The 25,427-nt window shown below is 41.0% G+C and overlaps 1 protein-coding gene across 7 annotated transcripts in view; it reads right to left on the bottom strand.

Annotated features, from left to right (window-relative positions):
* Positions 1–597: 597 nt before the first annotated feature.
* The window catches only part of LOC149490641 (uncharacterized), a 179,363-nt gene continuing 154,533 nt past the window's right edge, over positions 598–25,427 (bottom strand). For 3 of the 7 annotated variants that reach the window (XM_089707034.1, XM_089707017.1, XM_089707024.1), the window contains 6 exons: positions 9,665–9,832; positions 8,806–8,889; positions 8,016–8,195; positions 6,590–6,679; positions 6,356–6,397; positions 1,958–6,259 (listed from right to left, as the gene is read on the bottom strand). In XM_089707034.1, coding sequence (XP_089563160.1) covers positions 5,597–6,259; positions 6,356–6,397; positions 6,590–6,679; positions 8,016–8,195; positions 8,806–8,889; positions 9,665–9,832 — 1,227 coding nt within the window. In that variant the 3' untranslated portion in view covers positions 1,958–5,596. Of the gene's footprint in view, positions 737–1,516; positions 1,602–1,957; positions 6,260–6,355; positions 6,398–6,589; positions 6,680–8,015; positions 8,196–8,805; positions 8,890–9,664; positions 9,833–25,427 lie in introns of those variants that run through there. The other 4 variants (XR_016317095.1, XR_016317097.1, XR_016317096.1 and 1 more) reach the window with 4 other exon arrangements.

Below are 25,427 nucleotides of genomic sequence, written 5' to 3'. Positions count from 1 at the left end.
CACAATAGGAGTGGGTCGCAACTTCCGACACCGGCCTCGGCCGAAGCCAGAGAGCTGCGGCGCGCCGACGTGCCTATACACAACGCACTCGCACGTCACATCAGGAACTCATATCGTATCTTAAAAAAATAATATATAATAGTAATAAAACATTTGAAACCTCACTAACTACTATTCGACGACGTCGGTACGATCTCGACAGAAATCATTCATACGGCTCCTGCGTTCCGAAAACTATTCATATCACAATCGCACGACCGTGCCCGAGAATCATATCCCGCTACTATGTACACACTCTTTCCCGTAGACTAGCACGTGCCCGGCGGCGGCGCGTCGCGGGCGCTGGCTCGCGCTCGGCTCGCGGCTCGCGGCTCGCCACCGCCGCTAAACTAACGCTAACACTAACATCACCACCTCCGCTGCGGAGCGACCCGCTTCCCGAGTGTGTCAGAGGCGCGACCGGGGCGGGGGCGGGGCGCGGGCGACTTGCTGGGGGGGGGGATGGGGCGAGGAAACGAACGAGGGCTCAGAGGGGGCGGGTGGGGTGAGGGTGGCAGGGTGAGGGCGAGAGGGCGAGGGGTGAGGGCGAGGGGCGACGGGGCAGGTTAAGGAGGTCGCAAGGCCGGCGGCAGCTGCACGGGGATGTGGTAGTAGCGGCAGGCCGCGCGCCGGCACGTGCCCGCCGCGGCGTCGCGGCACACTACCACACGACACCCCACCACCTGTAGCCCGCACCCTGGAACGCAGTCATACCGCACTTTATTATACATCACAAAATATAAACAACGACATCCACGGCCCACATTTTTTATAAGACTTTGTTCGTTAAAATTTTCGTTTTAAAATTAGTAATTAATATAGTTTTGACCATTCATTAATAAGTTGACATTAATACAAAGCTACCGATCTCTGGGTCTACTTTTAAGGTTACGGTTCACTAGCTAGAACGGACGTGGACAATGCTTGTACCTATTTATAAGTTTTTTTTTTCATAATTAATGCTAGGGTTAACATGCGATTAAATAATTTCAACAATACATTCTAGACGACTAAATCCACTAAGCTAAAGAGAACATAGTTGTCTACAGTTAATTTAACGACTACTGTTTGTTTCTATATAACTTTTTGTACTACATTTGAAATATTATACGTATACGAGCGATACGGGCTAGGCATTGCAAGTTTCGGCTTATTAAATTGCTACTCAAATTGACTACGTAAAAATGTAAATTAACATGTTGTTAGGAATGAAATTATATAAATTTTCCAAGAAAAGAAAAATGCAACACCTATATTCGCTGCATAATATCATTACGAACTACATACAGAGATTATACAAGAAATAATTACTATAAGCTCAAATACAGACATGAATTTTCTGAAAACACGTAATAAAATATTAAAAGTTAAATCCATGCAAAATACACAAAGAGGGAGGGGGGGATTTCCGGATATTTCCATTGTTAATATTTATAGCAATTTCACACGAATGTAGCAAGTAATGATAACTACATACCTTCACGAATATGAACAAATCTGCAGGTAGGTCTGTTGCATCCTTGTCGATTAAAATCTTGGCACACCGGGAGGGTGTCCAGTAACTGTAAATATAATAATATTTCATAAGAATATATTCATTTTTTTATGATAACATTCGGACATTATTTGCCACAATCTTACACTTTTATAGATTTACGCAAGTATCAATAGCGAGGCTCTCTAAATTATTTGGAAGTAGTTATAAAAAATAAGGAACTTCGTTCCAAAAATATGATTTATTATACTTAGTTTCAATTCCTTTAAATCAATGGCATGTAGAGACTTCCATACACTCATAGAGACTTTCATGTAACATAAATAATTATTTTAAACTATTTTATACTTCTGCGTATAAGAATAATCTATATCTGTTTTTTTTTGTTGTGGCAGTCCTGTGCGAATGTTTTCAGAAACTAGAATCTAATTCATAAACAGTCATATCACATATTTTAAGTACATGTAGTATAAGTATTACAAGCAACCCTTTTTTATTTCTAGAAAAATATACTGAAATACAAAATAAAATAATAGAAACGTAGTGTTTTCGATATGACGGTTTGTGAATGGATATGTTAATAGTGTTAATGCTAACTCTATGTATATCATCACTTATTATGGACATTCATACATCTGACACTGATTTATCTTCATTGCACAGCCGTCTGAAAATAAACGCTCAAATAGTTTTTGTAATATCAAAGAGCATGGGTCACTGGCCTCAGATGTCTCTATACTATAATGTCGTCTAACACAATATCTTTCGATAGATCTTTATTAACTAATGCGTGTGTACTTTCTCATTGGCTACATTTAAATATTTAAACAAGAAAAAGAATATACACGGAAGGCGATTGCTCGAAATTAAATATCATTGCTGCTTTAATATTACAATAACTTTACAAGATTCGATGCACAATATGATTGTACCTTCCAAGCATTCTTTCCTAAGGCGCGCTGACAGTGTGTCACTTTTATATTGTAAAATCTGTCAATAAAAATTTACACAAAACTAAAAAAACACGGATCCCAGGATAAAATCGGTTATTCATGAATGAGTTCCGTAACCGTCAGAGTAGTGTTAAAGTATGCTGCACTATGCACATAGTAGGTATGAATATATAATATCTAAATGGCATGCAGAACGCTTGAAATATAATCATTATTGCGCAGCCAATCTTTTTTTAAGCGTGACTATATTTTACAAAAAAGCTAAAGCATGATGCTAGACAACTTTTACCAGGGCGAGGGCGACTATAGGTTCTGTAGCGTCCAAGTGTACCCATAAAACCAACTGTTGCTAAAGCTAAGAGGCTGTGTGGGGAAGGTTACGACGTGTCTGCGTCGGCTGGTGATTAGATCTTCGGATGTTCGCAGTAGAGGAACTGGGTCATGCGCAACGGTTCGCTCGGTAGGCGTGGTTAAATGTAAATAGACAAATTAAACTTATACCTTTAGCTTACATGACAGTTCTGGACGTGACATGTTAGTGGTAGTACAAACTGCAACATAATGACCATTAGAGTGCGGTTACTGTACGACAAACAAAAGAAAACCAAGTAGATTAATTACGGCTACGTGAGTACTTCGAGTAAGCATCAGAGAGGCTTCAACGAGTCATAAGCGAGGAACTGAAGCCGCAATGGCGAAGCACTTTAAGCATTATTCAAGAAAATTCGAAGTGGATAATTAGCCGACGTACAAAAGAAAATTCAGTAATGAGATCTTAGCATTTGAAAGTTTAAGAATTTTGGCTGAGTGTAAGATAATTGGATACATCACTTCGATTTTTCTCGTTCCACCACTGTCATTTCAACTACCAACTACGCAAAAATGATCTTATTATAAAAGCATTAGAATTTAAGTATTTAAGTGTCTAAATATATAAAACCCCCTTATAGTGGTTGATAGTTGATACTGGCAATCGGTTGGAATGTTTTCATATTAAAGAGTTGACCACGTTCTTAATTTTCATGAAACTAGTGTTTAAGTTATGAGTAAATAAAATTGATTAACGTTTCAATTTCCAACATAAGTAATTCAATGTTCGAATTTCTAGCATTAGTCAACTCTTTAACAGTATACTTTAAATGGCTTCATTATAGTTTTTCATTAATAAATTCTTTCCTGAAATATCTGTTCAATAAATGTCATTCAAATTTTTCGTGCAAGCTATTATATGATTTTTTTTATAGTATATTTGATAAATACAAGATGTTTTCATAATGCACACACTGATATTTCAGAAGAGAACAACAAGAGGATATCACTTATACTGAGGATATTAAAGTAAGCTGATTATATCTTACCGGGTGTAAGCAAGGCAAATACTGTAGAGTGACTTCTTCCACATTTGAAAGCAAAATGTTTCACTATACAAAACTAAAATCATCAACAAATTGTAGCATCAACTGTCCATAACAATGTTTAACACGGTTACAGCACAATGTCTAAAATGGCTGAGGTGATTATGAATTTGATATTTATTACAAATGGATTCGCCTGATAATTAACACAATCTTTTTTTTTTGTTTATACAACAGACTTCAATAGCGAAAGTATTTTGTGAGGTTTCATAGCAATCGAATACGTGAAGGTGAATAAGACTCCATTCCATATTTAATTTTGCATCAGATCTGAGGTTATTGATAAACGATCTCACGAAGGCGGGTAAGCAAATGGACGCAAAGGTGTTCTAGCGTGCATAGGTCTTTAAAAATAAAGGTCAGCACCACACAAAAACATGTCGCACACACTCACAACTCATCCCTAGCTCGCTCGCCTCCATGAGAATGAAATACTATAATTAATCCTCACCAAGTCATTCCACATTTGTATGCATTGTCAGTTCGGCACTGCGTTCGGCACAAACGCTCCAAGCGCACCTCGGCCCGGTTAGGCAATCAAGTCAGGTAAAGAGTGATCGCGCGAATCGCTTATAGGCACTTATTCTACTCGAGTCGTCGAAAGCGCAACTAAAATGTTCTACGGAAGCGTGTGAAAAGCTTTCTTTTGAAACGATCATAGCGAAGAAATATTATATGCGTTTTGTTATCGCTTCCCGCGTTTGCAAAGAAATCGATTTACTGATGGAAGGTATTAATAAGCGTTTTAAGGTGTAATGTAGAGGTGATATGTTTAGTTAAGGACAATAGCGCGGTTAGAGCACACACGGGTGGCGGGCGGCAAGCGTGCGTGGACCAGGCGTCACGCAGCACTCGTTACCTGTCCGCGCTCGTCGGTGTACTCCACGTAAGGGGCATTCGGCGGCGCACAGCCTGTCCGTATCCGACACAATTAAGCGACAAAACATTTGTAATGCGGACGACAGCCGAAGCGGTCATTCGGAAGGCATGTAACAGAAAGCGTTAAAATAAATCGAAAGAAAGTGCGACTCAAAGATAAAAAGCCGAGTGACGCGCGTCTAATCGCGACACTACATGATGACGCGCCGGCACACTGAGCACACACGAGGAGCACTAAAATAATGAGGAAAAATACCTGATGAGCCAAACGTACAAGGGTGGTGGGTTCTATCCATGCGAAAATTAGAAGGCAGCTGTGTTAGGTGCGGGCCTGCTGCTGCAAGCCGGTAACCACTAGGTACTGGCTCGACATAATGACCAAAGCGCACCCGTGCGGAACTTCTCCGAGATAAAGCGTGTACGTAGCGGGATACGGGATCGACGGACCAAGCGCTCAACTCTGAGTACGACGATACTCACGATAAACGACGATCGACAAAAGGTAATAAAAAACGTACAGTCATGCATTTCAAGCGTTATTATTACCGGGATCGTAGATACGAGAAATATACACGCATAAGATAATAACGGTAAGTGAGTAGATACACAATAGAATATAGATATAGCGTAAAACTACGTAGACATCCGCGAAACGGGAATCGTTCGCTTCGTCCTTACAATTATACAATACAAATGTGACAACACGCCTAGCGCTAAATGCCCCGACAGGCCGGGGCCACTCGGCCGCACACGTATGAGTCTCTAAGCGGAGACCCCGCGCTCCGCGCCCCGCCGGCCGCGGGCCGCCGCGCCGCTTATGTCGTCTTCATCTTTTTGTACGGGTTCACCGCCGCCGCGGCCGCCGCCGCCGCCGCTGCCGCCGCGGGCGGCGTGGGCGGCGGCATCGCGTACATGTACGGCTGCTGGTAGAACGCCGGCATCGGCATCGGCGGCGCCGGCCAGCCCGGCCGCATCATCAGCGGCGCGCGCATCAGGCCGGGCATGGCCGCGTGGCGCGCCTTGAACGCTTGCTGCGTGTACGCCGCGGCCGCGTGCGCCATGGCCGATTGTTGCGCCGCGAGGGCCAGCGCGGCGGCGTAGTTCTTCTGGGCGACTTCTTTGGCGACCGCCGCCGGGTCCGGGGTCGGCGTCTCGGACAGGGATCCCGGCGGGGAGGGCGCGGCGGAGGGCTGGTGCGGGTGCGGCGGCTGCGGCATTGCGGGTTGCGGCGCGGGTGGGGGAGCGGGCTGCGGGGGCGGTTGCGGGGCGGCCTGCGGCTGCGGCGCGGGGGGCGGCGCGGCCGACACCGTCACCGCGGCCGGCGGGGCGGACGACGCGGGCGCGGGGTACTCACATGACACGGGCACGAACGGCTGTTGCAGCTGCATCAGTTGCTGATAAGTTGTCGCGGGCTGGTACACCGGCATGCCGGCTTTGTCGGCGGCGGGCCGCTTGTAGGGCATCACGCCGGGAAACGCCTGGAAGAAAGACGGTGACGGATTAGAGTGGGTTCGTTTGTTATTAGGGGCCTGTGGCCCCCGGGTTAGGTTATTCGTGAGATCGTCGATACTTACGAAGTTATCGTAATAGAAGGAACCGACGCTTTTCATGTCCATCTGAAACGAGAAACAAACGGTTGAGCGGAGGTTCACGGGCTAGAGGGCGGAGGGCGGCAGGGCGCGCGCGGCGCGGGGCGGGCGGGGGCGGCCGGCCCGCGTCGCGAGCGCCGAGCGACTGGAGGGACGCGGGAGGGAGCGTGCGGGAGCGGGGAGAGGGCGGGGGAGTTAAGCGTGCAAAGCTGGCTGTACCGGTGGCGGCTCGAGCTCGGCGGGGGCCGGGCGTTTCTTTCCTTGCTCCGAAGTCGCGCTCGCTGCCGGCTGCTGCGCTGCGGCGGCCGTCTACGTGAAGCGAAGCGTCGCAGGACGGGACAGAAACAATAACGATGTAATAGATGCACAGAATACACCTAAAGCTCGGCGTAAGGTGATATTATGCGATAGATAAAAAAAATTAAAAAGTGAAGCGTGAGTGCGACGGAAGCGTGGGGCGGATCGTTACCGCGGCGAACTGAATAGAATAAGCTCTGCGAACAAAAGCGGCGTCGCGGCGAGCTAGACCAAGCGGAAGAAGTCAAGCGAGCGCGATCGAGGCGAGAGCGTGCAGCCTGGTGGCGTACCGCGCCGCGCGCCTGCGCCTTAAGGTGCGCCTGCAGGTGCAGGGGAGGGTGGAAATAGCGGCAGGGGTCGCGGACGCAGCGGCCCTTGACGGCGTCCATGCACACCGTGACACAGCCGTCGTCGTGCGCTACGACAGGCGGCGGCGGGTGCGCGAAGCGACACTCGGACTCGGCGCGCTTGCACGCGCCGCGCTGGAACTCCCGGCACACCTGCACCAGCACACACCACCATGTCGCCGCTCGCGCCCCACGCTCACAGAGCGCCCGCCATATTTCCCTCTACCTACTAGTCCGCCAGACCCATGTCTGAGGTGCTCTACTAGCTTATCGCGATTTTTTTCGAGAACATAAACTACTTCTAACCTGATACTGGTATGACTTTACTTTCATATCCAAAACCAGATAGATCTAAGAGATGAAATCTAAAACGACGACCTAACACTGAGCATTTGACCATAAAGTACACAAGAAAATAGAAACATCAAAACCAATTTTTTTTTCTCGACCGGACGCCGCTTTTAATTTCGAACCGGTATAAAATTTTTAGAATTTGATCAACGCATCCGTCGCATTAATTCGATTGATTATATATATCGTGAATCAAATTAGAGCTTTTCTATAATATGTAATATTAACGTTACATCACATTCGAGTCGATACGGGAATTACAGGGGACGCATATAAATATTTCTTATATTTTAAAATTTTCTACATTAATAACTCAACTTGTTATTAATTTTGTATAATAGAGAAAAGATTACCACCAGTGTAGGGCCTTTCACCGAGGGAATTAAGCGAGTGAGGCTCGCGAAGCTTTTGGCCATTGCGGCCACGCGCCACAGACAAACCAGGATAGTTAATGGCTCAATAGCCTTGATTAATGCGCAAGAGACCGACACATCGAGTTTGAATAAAATTTAAATAACTTAGGTTTGGTTCCATCATTGCAATATTTCTTAATCTATTCAATGCTTGTCGGTCTCTAGAAAGTGGCAACACCAGGAAGCGCTACTGGGGAAAGGTTGTGTCGATGTGGGAAAATAAAGTGTTATCCTTACCTCTAGACGGTCAGTGCGTGGCAATTTTTGTTGCAGCACAGGTTGTTGCATGACACCCAGAGGCGATGCAGCAGCGGCGGCTGGGTCGTGGCCCAACATGGCCGGCACCAGCTGCGGCGTGTAGTACTGCGCATACGTCGAGCCCACGCCGGGGACGCCGGATAAGTACGGAGACGTAGCCTGTGATGCGACCACAATATTATATTAGCTTAACTAACTTTAAAAAGAAATCACTTACGAAAATTATTCAGACACTTTATATATTTGAATTCGGTTAAATAAGCACCATATATTTAATATTTACCAAAATATTATGCACCTCTAAACTTGTTATTTCATTAGTTTTCCAGGAAAATTAGGCAGTATAAAGCATTGCATGCAAGAGACAAATGAAGATTAAAAAACATTAAATAAAGCGTACAATTTTTGTTATACTACCCACCGGCCACCGATAGACTAGAAATATGGTGGTTTAAATAAGGTTTAAATAAGGATAAGGTTTTATTTAAGTAAATATATGAGGAAAAGGATGCCCGTTCAGCAGAGTTGTGCGAGAAAGCAGGAAGATCGCTAAGAAGCTTCTGATATTAAAGCTTTTTCTATATATAGCTTTTTTATATATATACGGTATTTTTATATTTGCGTAAAAATAGACTCTGTTTCTGCGAATTTCTGATAAAGTGGCATATACGGAGGCCACGATTCCGAGCAGGAAAGGAAAGAAACAGGAAGAGTAGGGAGCGGATCTGTTATTGGTTGCTAATTGTGGTGTGCCGATGGTGGCCATTACCTGCGGTGCGAGCAAGGCGAGACTGATCGGGTCCAGGGCAGCGAGATGACTCGCGGCCGCACCTGCTCCGCTCACGCCACCCACCTCGACACAAAACCACACAAACACGCTACTTATCGTGCGAGGACAGCCTGTGCCCGCATTTCGCTTCTCGATATCGCTCCGCGCACTACTACAAATCATTCTACAGATTGCTTAGCTCATTGTTATAGAGTCAAAGAAGCTCCTTACGGAGAGAACAGCGGTGCGAGGAGAGACCCCGAGGAAAACGGGCAACATAGTTAGCGAGTGAGAAGTGAGGGAATGTTTTGGTGATTAAATCTGCATTACCGCTTAGACCCAATTCTTAACAAGTGATTACGTTTCAAAAGTAGTCATGCCACTTAAGATAAATTATACAAACATGCTCAAGCGGTGTGGAGCGATCGGCCATCAGCGACGTGGTTAATTTGCGCCCGATATGATCTAATTCTATGAATTTTAAATTTGCTCATTATCAATTAAATACATGAAATTTAAAAGTTAAATATAAACTTATATACTTAATAACTATTGAACTATCTATCCAAACTGGGCTATCGTAAAAATACAAGTTAATAATTCCCTAAAATAATGCTAGTCGAAACAAATCCAACGATATAAATGTACTTAAACTAAGCTATATGGATAGCACGGGACACAAGTTAAACACGATGCTAGTCTACGTGGTTTAACAATTAGTAAGAAGAAATGCCTTTAAAAGTATAAAGTAGCGAGTTACATCGAAAGCTGCGTATTGCGTGCACTCCCTATCTACAAGTTGAGGGCCGATCGCTCAAGCGTTAATTTCGTGAGGATATCAACTTGACGATTGACTTACCACGGTGGGGACCTGGCCAGGGAGGACCTGGCCAGGCGTCAGACCCATCTGTTGCATTAAGGCGTTTTTGAGAGCTAAGTGATTCCGCCCGTTGATAAGTAGCTGGTCCTTGAGGTGCTGCGGTGGATGGAAGTACTTGCAAGGAGGCTTCTCGCGGTTACATCGACCCTGAAATATTTATTCATTATTCATTATTCTTATATCATGTATGTGTATTGCACAATTTATTTATTTAGGATAATTTCTTTAATTGAAAGTATAATTATTATGTCCAGAACTATTATAAAATGATGTAAGTAATCTTTATTGTCACCAATGTGTAAAGTAGGTACTTCAGAATTTAAAAATAAAAGTATAATAGATTTCATTCTTCTTAATTTCAGCGTCAATGAGGCTTGAGATAATTGCCTTTCAGAAGCAAAAACCCCCGGCAAAAGCCGGCTATGATGATTTATTTACATTCGCGTAATTAACTGTCGCACTACGTGACAAGAAGCTCGTTTTATCGCAAAATATCGAGCTTCATCTCCATATTTTATTCAGATAAAAAGACGACGCGTTTATCGAAGTTTTAATAAACGTTAAAATAAACAATTTCTTCCCTTTTAGAGAAAAAGGAATGTCTGTTCAAGTTTTATTAATATTCGTAACGGAAAACAGATAAAAAGCTTTGTTATAATAATTTGTCCGTTGGATCAAACGCAGTTCTAAATTTTCTGTTATCAAAGTTTGAGGATGCGTAATCCAACAAGCTGGTAGAAGCAGGCGGCTGCATTTAGATTAACTTGTTACTGGCAGGCATAATGTTAGTTGGTCGCTCCTCTCGGTGTTAAGCACTGGATAAAGTTATTATTTCCTGTTACTGTGCAACGTTCGCTTTAACCGAGTTTTGATTTCTCGCAATCCGTTTATTAAACTTGAATCGGTGATCACGTCCGTGTCATAACTACGATTGGCGGGCTGACTCTATCAAATTAATATTTATTAGGATAGACAGATTTCATAATTAGAAACTTAGAAATTACAAAGTTTACGCAGTGTAACTCCAAATTAAATGTGAATTGTTTCGAATATCATCGTCCCCTTCTTAGGGTCATTCGATTTATTGCCCGGCCTTTGATACCAGAGAAATGTAAAACTAAGTCGAATGGAACTTCTTGTAGGCTACGCTTATTTATCAACAGCATACTTCAGCATAGAGTTTAACAACATAATGGTCGTTCGAAAAATGTATAAAGCATTTAGTGTATAGACTATAGTGGCATGCATAGTTTGTTTTTAGTGAAGCGCTACAGCGCGTGAATGCAGGTATAGCGACCGATTAGCGAGACAGATAACCCTGCCGTAACAAATGGCCGCGTCGCCTCAGACGGATGGCCCCGTCGATTCTCGCCCTATTGCACATATTACAATGCATTAATTGCTGCTCTATTGACGTGCAATCGGAATACGTGTCCATACATTTTGATTAACGACGCTTACGAGCCCAAAAAAAGAGCCGACGTTTGAGCTATTTAACATTCCCGATCAGTAATTGCAGTGCAATGAGTGTAAAACATGTTGTTCCTATTTGCTGTACTTATACAGTGAATTAATTGCACTCATTTACACGATGAACTAATGAATAAATTACGAGCGTTTATGAAGAATTGTCTATATTTGGATTTTGAATTAATGAGCTGTCGATAAGTAATAACAGTATACTTAGCAACGAATAAAAAAAACAATGCGACCAAAGCGCGAATGTGTCACGTACGTATGCACATTGCACATGGAAGATAGTCTTTCTTTATTTCATTAGAATTCTGTGATTGTATTATCAAATTAAATCCCACTCTATAAAATTAATCCCTCCATAATAATGTTACTAAAGCATACAAATTCATTTATAAACAGTGTCTCAATATAATCAAAATAACTGGCAAATTTACTTTTAGGATTAAATTGGATACAAGGGGTAACCTTTTGAATGTTAGGAAGGTAGTTGTTGGGAGAGGGTTGAGCGACAGCAGGGTGGGCAATAACCACCCAAAACTAATAACATTTTTGTGATAGTGGAGCAAACGGAGCGCTTCCCTTGCACTGTCCGTTATGACACAACAATGAGCACTTGCAATATACTGCTGTATAAGTGTTGCCATTTCACTTATTATATTTATGCACAATGATAATTACTCATGAGGCTATGACACTACTATAGTCTATAATACACAATACGGCTTCAAGGGTTTCAAGTGGACGAAATGTATATACAAATTTAAGTTTGGCTTCAGTACAAACAAATCTGTCGAATAAGATAACAAAACAAATATAAATTTACTTTCAAATCCAACTGCCAACTGCAACAATGCAGTAACGAGCAAGGAAAATGTTTACAAAATCTGTTAGTCATCGCTCACAAATGAAAAATGGAGTGCCGTGTTCTTATCTTGGCGAAGCAAGCAAGGCGACCGAGGGCTCTTTGAATCTGTAACGCGTATAACGAACGGCCCTCGAGTGCACTGAAGTAGTTACTGTACACCGAACAGTACAGTTCACTGACAGTCGCGTGCTGCCATCTTCTGCATACTGCTTTTGTTTATGGCTTTTCCACTCGACCGTTTACATCTATGACAAGGAGATGACAGAACATAGAACAAAGAACTAGCTATTTCATAATATAAAAATTAATGATGCAAAATATAAAACATCGATACAGAAGAATTAAAAAAATTGCTACGTCTTTAAATATATCTCTAGTAATTAATTATAGACTGATAACAAGATAAAACTTAATCATCGCATTTATAATTGGGGATTAGGCATTGTTTCTGAAAGACAATGCGTTCGCAATACAATTAAAGCGAGCCCATTCATTAGTTCTGTACACGTGATAGTGTGCGTATCGTATACAAATACGTACTATAGGAGTGCCAAACAGGAGACCCAGAATGCTTCTCCAACGACGTGTGCTAATCGATTGATCGATCACAATTGACAAGTCGGCGGCATGCTGTCGGCGACTACATACGTACGCGCATCGTCCTACTCACTACTGCTATTGGTCGAACTGACACGCGCCGCTGCAAATCGATGCACGAGGAAAACAATAAGCTTACGATCACATGAATGACACGATATATCCTAAGCCCACTTATACACAAGAAAGTGGGTGCCAAAAATGCTTATGATGTCAAACGGGGACGCAAATAGAAACCGCCGGTGAGACGTGCCAACTCATAAACCTGTGTAGAGGTGTCCTGTATTTCTAACGTTAGTGTGCGTAGGCATTCGTGGAACGTGGCCACATTTTATTTATGCATTTAGTGAATGTGGAATATTTATTGATGTGTGGGAATAAAAATACAATTATGCAAATCGAGAACATTACACGTCATAAAATATAGAAGAAGAGACGAGTCTATAATATGATTCGGGTCGAGATTATAACCGAGATGCCACAAATAATTTTTTGACAACCCAAATAGGGGAAAGGTAAAATCTAATTTGCAAAATTTTGCGGCTGAGAAAGGAATTGGGTAAGCAAAGTTAATTCTGAAAGTAAGTAGAATTTGAATTTAAAATGATTTATAGAGGCACAGGGAGTGGCTAATGAGCCGTCACGCGAGAGGGGCGCGTGTTTACGCCTCGCGCTCGCGCCACTTTTTATTTCAAGCTCTGGGCGGCGCCACGCTGCTCGCAAGCTTGCGATACCATCACGTAATATCGAACACGCCTCCGTCTTGCCATCTACCATCACTCAAAAACATATTGTGTTACATTTTTAGAAAGTAAGCGCAAAGAGTTTAAAATTAAGAATAATGCACTCTGTAAAAGTTTCCAACAAGTTTGCATCGTGGCGTCGTAGTTTAACGTTAAAATATGCATTCGCGCGCGGAGTTATCTCAGCCACTTTTGCCATTGCCGCCGGCGAGCGGTCAGGCGTTGTTTATGCCGGTTTTAATATTAGTTGCCCATTTTTATACGCTAATGTCGAGGTGAAGCAATTTGCTAGCTAGAAGAGAAGTTCCATCGCACAAGATACAATTACTTAATAAGACCGGAGATTTCACCTGAACTTTGAGCAGAGTTTTCCTATTAAGTTTGTTTAGTGGAGGATACAAGCCAAGTTCATATCGCTGAGCGTACAACGTGCACGATTCCAGAGGCCTAACGTTATACTTATGACGGCGATATCCCGCGCTGCCAGAGTTATTCATGACAATGTTGTAACATTTGACTTAATGTAAGTAATCAGTACAAATTCGAATATGAGGCTATTGTAGATGGTAATAAAGCGTTGCGGAGAGCCGCGGGGTGCGAGATTAATGCAACGGAAGCAGGCACAACCTCCTCCAGGTGTTTCATTAAATTGCGCGCGGCGCCTCGGCCGGCTCGTACGGCCATTATGAACGCTGTAAGCTCGAGGGCCATTCGCTTTAAGAACGCCCGCGCCACTTTGTAACAGCCTTAATGAATCTTGTTACTTATAGGCTCGCGTAAATTGCCTGTTTTACTAACGTGCCGAGGCGCAAGAAAAAACATTGGGTCAGTGAACGCTAATAAACGGAATAGCTTTACATTTAACAAAGGGAAGAAAAATTTTGAAGTTAATGTTGGGTTTTAGTTACGCGCATTTGATTTGCAAATGAGAACAAAATACAAAGCTGCGTAAAATTAATAAACAAGTCTTTTAGCGTTGTCAAAGATAAGTTTAATTCAGCTCAAATTACTTAAGAATTAACAAGACCATGATTTAATTCATGAAAAAATACTTATCCCATTTTATAATTCGAAAATAAAAAATACGTGATCGGATATTTTCTTAGAATATTGCACAAAAATGGTAAAAAGCTACCTAGGTACTAAACGCATTTGAAATTTTGAAATCGTAAGCGTTTCCAGCTTTAGGTAAACATTTAATATTCCCTTCATGAATCTTAGCGAATATAATTTGTTAGTCAAGAGTTAGAGGTGAGGGTGTAGGACGTATGTTTACCTATGCGACATCACCCAGGCCTTGGGTCGTCTAATCAATTTAGTCAAGCTGATGCAGTAATTAGTACAAGCAAACAGCGCCACACTTCCCTCAGCCGTGGAACTGCTTCGACTGAAACTTACGTAAATCATTCACACGACTGGCACACTTGCATTATTTAACAACCATTTCCAGATGCAACGGTATTAGCTTCAGTTCGCCACAATTGTTCGCTTTAACAAAGATTCTGAAATACAACGGTATTTTCTAAAGTCTAGATTTCATGAGTTCATTCAACTTTTTCTATGTAGGATAATTTAAAATTTTATAGCTTCGGCATAAGATTGCGATACAATTGACAATTTATAAGAATACTACTGCAATTAAATCACCTAATGAATGAATCGCCATCGCATTAAAGTCTCCGTTCGGAACCGTGTTAAAGCAAGTGAAGATAAAAGGCGATAACTGCGAGGTAGTCTAACTACAAAATAAAGAGCTCTTAGTAGGTACGATAAGGGAAGTTTAAAGGGAGTTTTCGGGCACGGGTCGGACCGATAAATTGGGCGGCACTTAATTATGATCTCGGGCGGCATCTTGCAAGCGGCTAATGTCCCGGACTCGTTTAATGCGCGAACTTGTAGTCTCAGCTCCGGCGGGCGTGATAAATTTCCATCTGCGCCCCGCTCGCCCCAGCGGTACCGTCACTCGACATACGTCGTCTAATTTGTACACCTTAACTTTGCACTACTCTCGCCTTTGCCAGTTCCCGCTCTAAATTGCCAACAGTTACTTATTACTAGTTTCTACTTTGCAAAACAATACGAGCCGTTACTCGAAATTTGGCTTGAACAGTCTCAAATTTGAATAACAATGACAGAATCCTATACAGTGCCTTACTGAAATATTTTCGTTAAAATTTAAATAAAATGCAATAAGTACCTACTTCTTTTCAAAAGCAAGAAATTGTAAATGGTTGTTCCTATCATAACCATACATAACGATTGAATAGGTCTTCGGTGAGAAATGCTAGATTCCTGCTAATACCCTTCTTACAAAAATGACACTTAAATCAAACGTTCGTAACTTAAAAGTGAATAAAATGGAGCTCACAGCTCTAACTGTAGTTTAGGCTTATCACATCGAGAGTGCAGAATAAACGAATCCCGGCTCGAGCTAGCTGCAGACTTAAGTCTATGCAGCACACGGCTGGGTTCCCACGCTACATCGTATTCCACTCACTAAAATCCGACAACTTAGTAAACATGTTCACATAAATCAATTTTCTTACAAAACTATAGTCATTAACTTGGATTGATTTATGGTTCAGACAAAAGTTAATATGCGTTAGACAAGCTGTCTCCATAATCTTATGCTTCAGCCAAGTAAAAATCAAATTTAAGTTGAATCTCCAAGGCAATCCAACAAATTCGTTACATCCGAAAATAGAGAAGGGTTTTGCTTTCATTCGATATTGAATATTTCACTTACCTCTAACTTGGTTTGGCTTTTATGATTAATGTTGGAACGAGCGTTTTAGTGAATGTTGATTTATTGTAATAGCATTAAATCACACCGAGAAACACGTAGCGCATTAAGCGATAAAGCTAATAATATAGAACATTATGATCGGGCCAGTACATTAGGAGGTGTCAGAGTGTTATTGCATCGTGTTAGGTTAATGTGGGGGTCGCAGAGGGGCGCTGGAAGGGCGCAAGCAGGGCGCAGTCGGCGCCTTGCCTCGATATACTCGTAATTACAGCGGCCAAGACGTTGTCGAGACGTTACGTCGTCCTAACGACTTTTATGGCGTATGTAACATTGCCGGAACATAACATAAATGTGCTGCCTCCGACGCCTCGGTGGAACATTCTCAGATTAATAGCGTTAAAATGTTTGCTTATTCGTAATATATTTGTAGTTATATGTTCTTATAACATGAATAGGCGCCGTGTAATGTTCGCGGCATTGCCAATTATAAATACGTCATAAAGTAAAGCCCCTAAAATTTGCTCGAGATGTATGTATAAATAACATATACATTATACATGTATGCATAAAGAACTGTTAAATTCCAATAGATTATATATTTATCGATATATTGCCAACATCATTTAATAATGCCAAATAAATTTAATAGAAAACAATACATTTTTTTTTGTATTTGAAACTAAAACGATAAAAGAACGCAATGAATATAAGTAACTAGTCGGTACGAGCGATGAAAAAGTTTTTGTGAATTGAACAAAACAAAATGTGGAGCGAGTCCCCCGACTATATACATGATCACGCGTTGAATGACGGACGGTGTCCCGTCCCGAGCCGTCATTTAAATCTTTATACACATTAGCTTTATAGACCGGGAGATACTGACACAAAATTTCGAGTCATTTGTAACAGGATGGCGGTTCTACAGGGGTCTTAGTACGCAATGACAAAAAGAAAAACGATGGTGTGAACACTGGTACCGGCGGTTTAGTCGCGTGGGCGTTAGTCGAACTCGTCGTAAAAATAGCGAAAGTCAAACGATTTGTAACACAAAAATTTTAGAATTTACCGATAGCCCATAAAAAAGAAGTAGGCGGTACTGTCATGCCATACTTTTCCGGTGTGACTTACAGCCCGCCATACCGACGCAAATGTGTTGATTTAAAAAAAAACAATTCAACCATTTGTACCAGGCTAACTTTTGCACAGGTAACCATCGTCGTCTAGCCATTTACGAAAATCACCATACCATACTTTTCGGACGATTCCAAATGGTCGCCATACCGCCGAAAATCTGCAAAAATTTTTTTTTTCGCCAAACTTTTTGTACCAGTATTGCATTTAGATTTTTGGAGAGTATTTGATAAAATGTGGCCATTATTATATTTGCCATACTTCTTGTAGGGGGAAAAAGTGCTGCCATACTTCATAAATAAATTTATTATTAATTTATAGAAGTGAAGATTTCTACCACCTAGATCTTTGAAATTTTGTATTTATATTTGTTGAACCTCAAACTTATAGGAAAGATTAATGCCATACTGTTACAAATCGTTCAAAATACGAATAAAATCATACAATAAAAAAAAATCTTATACACATTCGCCACCTCCCACAGGTATGGCATTATCACACTTCTATTTATAATCATTCAGGAGTTGTTGAAAAAAAAATTTAGGGTGTTACAAATGGTTCGGCGAAAAAAAAAATTTGCAGATTTTCGGCGGTATGGCGACCATTTGGAATCGTCCGAAAAGTATGGCATGGCGATTTTCGTAAATGGCTGCACGACGATGGTTACCTGTGCAAAAGTTAGCCTGGTACAAATGGTTGAATTGTTTTTTTTAAATCAACACATTCGCGTCGGTATGGCGGGCTGTAAGTCACACCGGAAAAGTATGGCATGACACTACCGCCTACTTCTTTTTTATGGGCTATCGGTAAATTCTAAAATTTTTGTGTTACAAATCGTTTGACTTCGCTATTTTTCCGACGAGTTCGACTAACGCCCACGCGACTAAGCCGCCGGTACCAGCGTTCACACCATCGTTTTTCTTTTTGTCATTGCGTACTAAGACCCCTGTAGAACCGCCATCCTGTTACAAATGACTCGAAATTTTCTGTCAGTATCTCCCGGTCTATTATAGGCTACTGGGAGCTTTCTACGGCGTTAGCGGCGCCCGAGTGCACTTTTATTGCGGATGAAATACCGTAATTGCCTCTCGGCGCCAGCCCGTGACTGACGAGTTTCGTACGTGCTAATTGTACCATCTCATACTTTCGCCAAATATAACTTTAACGTATCTACATACGGAGACGTTATACAAAGTAAATACACTCGTTCCCTTTCAGCTGTTAGTCAATTATTTACGATTATATATTTAACGATGTTTTCGTGATCGAATCACCAAATGATGTATGATAAATAAAAATGAACATTAACTTAATCGTTTTAGTATAAGCCTTTCTGGTAAAATTGATTTCTATAAAAATATAGATGACAACAAACAATGACAGTTTTTCATAGCTCAATCCCCTAACAGCGGTAATCTTGACAAATGACGGTATTTCAAGGGTAGAACAGTCGACAGCATGGGCTGCATTGACAAAACCCAAATAAACCGATGCGGACGTATAAATAAGCATACTCATTTTATTGAGTGAAGGAAATGTGGAGGAAATCGTTTCCCGGGTCATTACACGACGCATCAATCAAAAGAGGCCCTTTGGCTGCCTAGTCGAGTGGATTTCTAAAACTTACACATTAGGCCGGCACGAGCCCTTTGATTGCTCGTTGACAAGCTTCCGGCAAAGTACATTTCGACCGTCGGCTATGATAACAGATACGATAATATTAGATAATGAAAGATTTTATTTGAAGAAAGCAGAACAGCAAAAAATAATAGGGACCGTTTAACGTGAAATATAGGTTTCCGGGTTGCGTTTTGGCAAGACGGGGAATGGGCCTAGATTTGTGTGAACGCTAAATGCGAATGCGCTAGCACTGGCCCATGCAGGAATCACGATATCTGCATTGTGGGCCGGCAGCGCGGCGCCGTCGGGTCTGCCGCCGCGGCGGCGGCGCATTCATCAGGCACGCGACGCCTCCAAGCTTTTCCTACACCACCCTTACCACCCCTTATCGTCGACGATTTGCGATTTTAATTGAGATTTTAAACTACCCAGTACAAACAACATTTTAAATGTTTGCTTCTACAGTTTTTGATTTTGCGATTTAAGAAACGCATAATCCATTTTTTTATTACAAGAATGATCCATCAAAGATTGCACGCACGTGATGTTTTTTAATTTACCTTATAATACGATGTAAATCGGAACTAGCAAATATAAGTGAATATTATAGCTCGTTTTGAGCTTTAGAATAGTCGACTAAGATTAATGGAGCCGAAGATTGCAGGCACGGCTCACAAAACCGGAGCAATTAGGTACTGAAGCATTCGACACGTCCACCTTGCGGAGTGCACCGCAACGCCCCTATTATCCTATGCAAATCCGGATTAATTCCCAAATATCGTGTTCTGCCGCGGGCTACCTGCTATCGCGACCATTAATAATACGCCGTGTTACAAATACGGGCCTTACAGCGGAGCCGTTTAGCTCGTTGGTGAAATAAACCAGCGGTATGTTACCTTATTTTATACGCCCGTGCCACGGCAAGAGATATTGTACATTATGCAAAATTGACGTGATAAAGCGCCATATCAAATACTTAAGCGAATATTTCGCCGTACGAACGCGATGCCTTCAATATTTATGTTAACGATATAACACAAACATTTATCTAAGTTAACATCTAGACGCAAGTTTAGTTTGGAACATTTTATTTATTTTAGCGCTACCGTATTTATTATTTATAACATCAACATTCGTGAGAATATGCAATATAATTTGGATGAACACAGTGGAAAATTATGTGATTAAGTATAAGTATATTAAAAATAATCATTACAAAACACTTCTAAATTGACGAGACATTATTAAATACCATCACGAATACATCATCTAATTTATATATAATAATAGCGTTAAATTAGACAAATGGTAATTCGATTAGAGCGAATACGGCATTAGGGCGGTGTTTATCGTACTAATCTCGTAAAACAGGTTAGTAGAATGAAGGGAATAGATCATCGCGAGGTCAGAGGTTCGGGTCGGGTCGAAACGGGCACGCCACTAAAAATAATCCCTTCGTTTAGGACGCATTAAGAATGGAAACTATTTGTCTATAAATCGTCATATAATGTAATATAACTAATGAAAATGAAGAAACGCAATTATCGCGTGGGGAGAAATGTTATTTCGCCCTTATTATAAGGGTAAGCACTTACAGGCGCTGTGCCGAGTTAGTTGGGAGGGCGGAGAATCAAGTTTGAGGACTGAATGCGGTGAAATTAGACTTAGTGTCTTTAAGCAAACCCGTCAAATTTAATGCTCTAAGACGTGTTAATTGTAAGTCGAGACAAAAAGAAGAAAAGTTAATTAGCCACTCATTCTATTTAGCCTGACGAGCCGCACTTTACGCTTTGTGAATTTAAAAATTTCCAAAGAAAAACTGTCTAATACTTTTGCATCACGCCACTGTGACGCCACACTCGCGAGGTTTTTAATTTGCCAGTGATTCGTTTATGAGTTGATTTTAATTGATTATGAAGTTTATTTCATCTTGAAAATGTCTAATTTAAAAAAAAATTACATTCAATTATTTTAGATTACCATTAATTTATTTTGTAAAAAAAAGAAAGAACTTTACAATAATTACGTAACGTTATCTCTAGCTAACTATGATATGTTAGTTTGAGTAGTTTTAATTATATTGCACAATTTTATAAGATAATAGAACTGTTCTTACCGATACTAGTTAATAAAAACCTCAAATTAATCAAGCCCAAGTATAGTGGTCACTATAATATGTAGAGCACTTTTAAATTGTCCGTACGCGAAGACTGTTCACTCGGAAATGGCCTGGTCCGATGGCTACCTACTTCTACAATTTAATTAAATAAGGCTTCAGATTAGCTTTATACGGCTTCACGCAGTATAGCGTTACAAATATTTTTTTACACCACATCCACCCTACTTATTCAAGCCAGTAATTGTACATACATTAAAATGCTTCGTTCATACCTGCGGGGAGCAGGAATTACACTCTCATTTAACATTGTGCGATTCCGTTAATTAGACGTTACCTGGAACAAAAGTAATAATAGAATTAGTCGAGTTACACAATTTGTTCGTAGCGAGTCAATTTAACTTAAACAATGTCGCTATCAACAATAATGTAGCGAGAGTGACGAATCAAAGTTATTGTGGTGTTGTCTTGACTCTCACAATAATGGGTTTTACGGAGGAAGCGGAGGGAGCGGGAGGGAGACGATTGTTTCTAACGATAAATACTGGCCGCACATCGAGCCGTCCAAAAGTCAGCGCTAATTAAATAACAACGGAGAAAATTAATTTGATTGTTTCGGAACTGTGCCTCTTTGTTTAAAGCTTTAAACGATTTACCTTCGAATAATATTTTTACTGGTGCCGCACTAAACTCTTTTCATTTAAAATTTACTCAGTCACGATTTATTTTTTCTACAAAAATACGATAAGAGCGCGCATCGACGATGACAAGCAAGAACAGACTGAGGGAAGTAATGTTTGACACCTTGACGGAAAGCCTGTAAGTGCACTGAGGTCGACGATCGTTATGGGAAGTTTAACTAAAAATATACTTGTAAAAGGGATTTCATATCGACAATATGTGCTCCAAGCATGTCGCTGGATCGTTATTTTACATAAAAATTAATTAAAATTAATGGTTTTAGCATTATTTTGATGAATTGCCATGGCGTGACGTTGCAAATCAGAATGTGGAAGGTCCTCTGCTCTACTAAGAAAATTATTTGCACGTCTACATTAAACATTAATTGGAGCAGGATAAGTACGATTTACACCAAGAAGGCAACTTATAAGTGAATGTTTCTATTAAAAACAAATTTTCATTAGCCTTGATAGAAGTGTCTGTATTGGACCGCAATAACCGTTGCAGAAAAATAGGCTTTGCGTTCACCGCAAACGAAATGGAGTATGAGAGATATATTTTGGCAATTAAGAAGTTAATTTAATTGATCTCTAAAGTTCCTATTTTTTTGCTTGAAGGTTATTGTTTGCTTTGAATCAAATATACTTATTATATTTATGGATAATATAATAAAATAAAATTGTATAGCATATCTATTCAATTTTACAACGATTCAGTATTTTAATTAGTGGCTTTAATACGGTATACGCTCAGAATTACGGAAATAATCGAAATCAAAAGCGGAATGTGAGTAAAAACTTAAATGCGTACCCGGAAAGCTGTTGGTGCGAAAATGTGGAATTACATGCGGTATCTGATCCGGGCAACTCGTTTCAGGAGCGTGAATTATTTACGCGGTGTCGAATGCGGGCGAGACCTCCACATTATGAGCTTAAAAAGATTTTTAGAGGGAAGCTTGACATCGCACGAATTTAATATTAATAGTTATCCAATTCCCTTTTTTATGTAAAGTAATCGCGTTACGAAACGTGTAAAAACGGATCGAATAGCCGACCTCCAAGAATGTAATTAAAACCGTAAAGTAAAAGGATTTGGCGCACAATAAGGTAAAGGCACAGGGGAGGGAGGTTCATTAAAGGATGCGCGGTTCGTCTCATTGGGGTCGGACAAAAACGAGCCGCTGTCCGTTACGGTTTCGGCTGCAATTAAACACGAGAACGAGCGAGCGTTCATTGGAAAAGCGCTGAACAAGTGTACAGTACAACAGGCTATCTAATTACTTTGTGCCTCCGCGGAGCCAGCGCTCCCTACAATGTAACGTCACGGCCGAAGTTGTTTGCGGTTTTTGCAAACAGGACCGTTTTCCGGCTACTTCACCCAATCGAATGTTTCGAGTGTGTGTTGCGTTGTTTCGACAATTTATCGGGGCTATTTAGTTAATTGTAAACACTAAATTTGAATAACACTTTGTTACGAAACAATGTCAGATTATTAGGTGCAGGATTCGAAGTAGATTTGTATTATTATGTTAGAAATATGTGTTTGCTTTATTTGTATATATATTATATTGCATAAATAATGATTTCTTAAATGACTGTTTTGAAATAAAATATAAGAACTTATATACATGTATGTTGAAATAAAAGATAAAGATCAAAACTTTTCAATATCTGATCCCCGTTTAATTACAAAGCAGTGAGCATTGCTAATTTTATTAGCAACTGCAATACTTCTGTTCAGTGTACCTACTTTAATGAAACGTTTCAAGAAAACGCTTTTTAAATTGCCAAGTTTATACCGACTTTGTCACATCGAATTTCCCAGAATCAGCTTACCTAGATTCTACTAATAAGAGGCAGAATAAAAGGTAAACGTTGTATAAGAAATAATGGCTCTCGGAAGAAAATTACTCTGGTGTTCTTTTCGGTCATTAAACGGCGGCGAGGGCGGGGCTTAATACAATTGGAATCAAATTAAGTTCATTCAGTTGCGGTAAAGGCAGTCGGGTTAAGTTGATTCAGCAGGATGGCGGACACGTGCGGCTTCACCCTAGCCGCGCTCGCAATAAGAATAAGAAATGAGCCGATAAATTCTATACAGGGCTGCTGCTTGCCGCCCGCTTCATAAGTCATAACTGGAAATTTACTACTCTGTAATGCTTGCTTATGAATTTATCATAACACCTACGACCTCTCCTACACAATATCGATATAGAAATTCTTGAAACTTTCCTATTTCTTGTAGAAATTTACTGTGCTTCATTTTATGCTAGGAAAATTCAACATTTTACCGAAGCTAATATTATATTTAGACATAGATAACATACAAAAAGTCGGGTCGCTTATAAGAAAGATAATTTCCGTATTGAACTCCCGTGAGATCACGGGTAAATAGAGAACGTTCATTAAGCCATGCCAGGCGACAATCACCCGAATACCGTCGCCCCCTCGCCTCACAGCGACAAATGAACCCAAAGTACTTACGATCATTCCACTTCATATGTACTCTACCAAACTTATTGCTGGTCGACGACAACACATTAAAATGCAAAACGAAATTCGAACATTAATTGGATTCTAAAAGCAAAACGTTCATAAACGCGATGTTCTATTATGTATGGTTGTTAAACTGAGACAGAATAATATTATGTTTAATGATTTTTCATTAATAACATGCATGAGTTTATGAGCTGGTTGGAGCAAAGTTTCAGTTTGGAAATAGATGGTTGAATTAATTGAAATATAGCGTCGAGCCGGTGCGCGGTCGTGCGGTGTCGGATTGGGATTAAAGTTTCAGTGGGTAGTTCGGCGCGCGAGCAGGTGCGGGGTGCGGGGCGCGGGGCGGCGGGGACGCGGTGGCTGCACTGCGGCGCGTGCAATCAGCTTCCCGAACACGAAGTCGAAGCGTTGAAAAATTGAAGAGAACGTCTTGGAGCCGCCCCCTGCATTGGCGCGTAGCTGAGCTACATACAAATCAGGCGGCCCCGGCCGTCACCTACGCGTTTCAGATAACGTCTACGCCGCCACGCGGAGCAACGTCGTGGTCATCATTTAAATTGTTTACTGTATTCTACATACATAGTTGAAATCTTTAGTTTCAAAATTAATATTCCAACTTAGATAATGTAACATAATGGATTGTGTGAACACAAGTTCTGGTGTTCGAAGAAAAGGAAGTTTCTATGACATAAAATATTCGCATAAATTTAAGCTCAGCAATAGAAAATTCGATAAAATTCAACTGGATTGTACAAGAAAGGCGAATGGATATTTTATACAAATTGAAACAACCCAACGAATAATAATAACATAATAATCAAGTCCAAATTTGGTTATAGTATCGCCAAAGTTTAATAAAGGTCCGAGAGCGTCAAGGGCCTGGGCGGTCGACCTTCATAAAACAAAGTTTATGACAAACAATAACATTTATTACATAGTTGTGTATTAATGCGCTCTCCATTTACAGCTGGGCGGGCGCCGAGTCGGCGGCGCTTCTGCATTGTTGGACGCGCCACAAACATCTTCTGACCGTATAACTTACCCCTCTAAATGAATTGCACAAACCGAACTCGGCGTGCTGTTATTGCGTTCAGTATTCACAACATTGTCGGAATGTGTAGCGGCATAATAAAGTATTCGATATCGCGCTACGAATCGAATCATCTCATACGTGAGCACATTCAAAATAGACTGCAATGTAGCGACATTAGGGTATCTATTTTATAGTTGTAATAAAGAGAGCAGATTTTAATAAAAATACAAAACGTC

Source organism: Colias philodice, chromosome 2 (genome assembly GCF_061535455.1).
Source record: "Colias philodice isolate Cphi_HAF_F1 chromosome 2, ilColPhil1 Martin Lab GWU primary, whole genome shotgun sequence".
NCBI lineage: Eukaryota > Metazoa > Arthropoda > Insecta > Lepidoptera > Pieridae > Colias > Colias philodice.
The sequence above is the reverse complement of the archived record's forward strand: the minus strand, read 5'-3'. Positions and strand labels throughout refer to the sequence as shown.